This window comes from Mandrillus leucophaeus, unplaced genomic scaffold (genome assembly GCF_000951045.1).
Source record: "Mandrillus leucophaeus isolate KB7577 unplaced genomic scaffold, Mleu.le_1.0 Scaffold254, whole genome shotgun sequence".
Lineage (NCBI taxonomy): Eukaryota > Metazoa > Chordata > Mammalia > Primates > Cercopithecidae > Mandrillus > Mandrillus leucophaeus.
This window is the reverse complement of record NW_012102632.1, coordinates 3982126-3984458: the sequence shown is the minus strand read 5'-3', so window position 1 is coordinate 3984458 and position 2333 is coordinate 3982126. Positions and strand designations below refer to the sequence as shown.

At 46.3% G+C, this 2333-nt stretch overlaps 1 protein-coding gene across 1 annotated transcript in view; it reads left to right on the top strand.

Annotated features, from left to right (window-relative positions):
• LOC105542271 overlaps positions 1–2333 on the top strand; it is a 29241-nt gene that overhangs the window by 10809 nt on the left and 16099 nt on the right. Inside the window, exon 6 of the mRNA XM_011983733.1 lies at positions 1611–1984. Coding sequence (XP_011839123.1) covers positions 1611–1984 — 374 coding nt within the window. The remainder of the gene's footprint in view (positions 1–1610; positions 1985–2333) is intronic.

The following is a 2333-nucleotide window of genomic DNA, read 5'->3' as shown; positions in this document are numbered from 1 at the left end:
GGGTTTTGCCATGTTGGCCAGGCTGGTCTCCAATTCCTGACCTCAGGTGATCTGCCTGCCTCGGCCTCCCAAAGTGCTAGGATTATAGACGTGAGCCACTGCGCCCAGCCTTTTTGTTTTTGTTTTGTTTTGTTTTGTTTTTGAGATGGTCTCATTCTGTTGCACAGGCTGGATGGAGTACAGTGGCGCCATCATGGCTCACTGCAGCCTCCACCTCCCAAGCTCAAGAGATCCTCCCACCTCAGCCTCTTAGGTAGCTGGGACGACATGTGTGCACCAGCACAAGCAGCTAATTTTTTGTAGAGACCAAAGTCTCCCTTTCTTGCCCAAGATGGTCTAGAATCCTGGGCTCAAGCAATCCACCGACCTTGGCTTCCCAAAGTGCTATGATTACAGGTCTTATGTTCTTAAAATTTTTCTTCAACATGGTATAAGATAGTCTAGTAATTTAACATACTGTTGTTTTCAACAGGCTAGTGCTTGTGATTTGTAAAAGAACTCTTCAGAAATGAGTTCAATTTTACCATGAATTGGGACACTTTCCATTTCTTTCTATTCCATAGAGCAGTTTATTTGTCATGAGCTCTGTCTTTTGAAAACTTGAAAACCTACAACAATAAAACCAGCTGTACCTGGTGCATGGAATGGGCATGGAATTGAGGAGAGAGCTCAAACTACAGTCAGCTCTCTGTATCCTCGGTTCTGGGTCCTTGGATTTAACCAACTGTGCATCAAAAATACTTGGAAAAAGTAAAACAATAAAAAACAAAAAATTATAAATACTTTATAACAGGTATTTACAAAGCATTTACGTTGTATTAGGTATTGTAGTAATCTAGAGATGATTTAAAGTATACGGAAGGATGTGCATAGGTTATATGCAAATACTATGCCATATTATCTCAGGGACTTGAGCATCGGTGAATTTGGTATCTCTGGGGTCTTGGAACCAATGTCCTGAGGTTACTAAGGGACGACTGTATTCAATTTCTTCTCTGGTTATTAGTTTATTCTCTAATGTATTTTTGTCATGTTTTGTCTTTTTGTTTTTGCCTCTGAAGTCAATGTTGGAAACTTAGTTGTTCTAGATTACCCATTAGCTCAAAGCTACTGATAAGCAGACTACAACTGCAATCTAAGCAACCGATTTTTTCCCCATCGGATTGGCAAAAATTAAGCATCTATTGATGTTGAAGCTGTAGGGAGTTTTCCTGAGCATGTCAATTATGACAGCCTTTTTTGTTAGGCACCTAGACGACTCATCAAAATGAAATAAAATACACATGCACTTGAAGAAGTTATCTGGTTATTTCCTTATTTGGGTGCTGGTTATGTTAGGTCTACAGTTGATGAAAACGTATTAAGCTTTATATTTATAACAGCTACAATTTTCTGTATGTGTAGTAGATTTCAATAGTTTTTAAAATGTCTTTTGCCACACAGCCCACAGCTGTGTATTATGCTATTCGCTTAACAGCGGAAAACATGGCAATGACCTGAATCTCCCGGGATCCTACCCACTTAAATTAAATGAAACAACTTCCACGGTCTTTCCTAATGCCTTAATTCGGTCCTCAGTTAAACTGCGGGTGTGCGCTTGTTTTTTCCAGGGAAGGATTCTGCAAGACGGAGGAGAAGATGGCAGCATTTCGCCTCCTCCCCGGCACCTCCAGTGGGCTGCAGTCTGCTCCCAGCCTCACTCGAGCAGGCCCCGCCCTCCCAGAGGCCGTTAGTCCAAGTCACGTGATCGCCGATTCCGCTGACCCTGCAGAACCTGAAAAAGAAATTCCCGGGTCCTGGCTTCCTGGCCTGATGATGAGGCACCAGGGCTGCTGGAGAGGGAATGAGGGGGCACCAGTGGCTCGGGAAACCGGGGAGGGTGTCTGCGCTGGCAATTCCGCAAACACAGTGTGTGCGGGCGTGAGGGCTGCGAGTCCGCTAGAGGAAAGTCCACCACTACCCCTCTCCGGAGACGGGGGCGGGGGTGGGGAGCGGGTAAGACAGAGCAGACCCGCCGGCTTAGAGTCCCTGTGCTTCCCTGGGGGAAGGAAGGGCCCCCGCCTCCCGGGGCAGGAACTAGGGCTTGTCTGGAGCTGGGAGTCCTTTCAGATCTTCCCCAGCCCCAAGAGGACCTCCCAAGGACACCGCCTTCCCCAGCCCTGCTGTGGGACTTAGACAAGAACGTGCTTAGACTCAGGCTCACTCTTGCACACTGTTAGGAAGCCCCTCCGCTCTTTTCAGAGCCAGAAAGTAGTAGTTTTGGGGTTGAGACTTATCCATCCATCCATCCATCCATCCATCCATCCATCCATCCAGTCCATCCATCCGTGCGT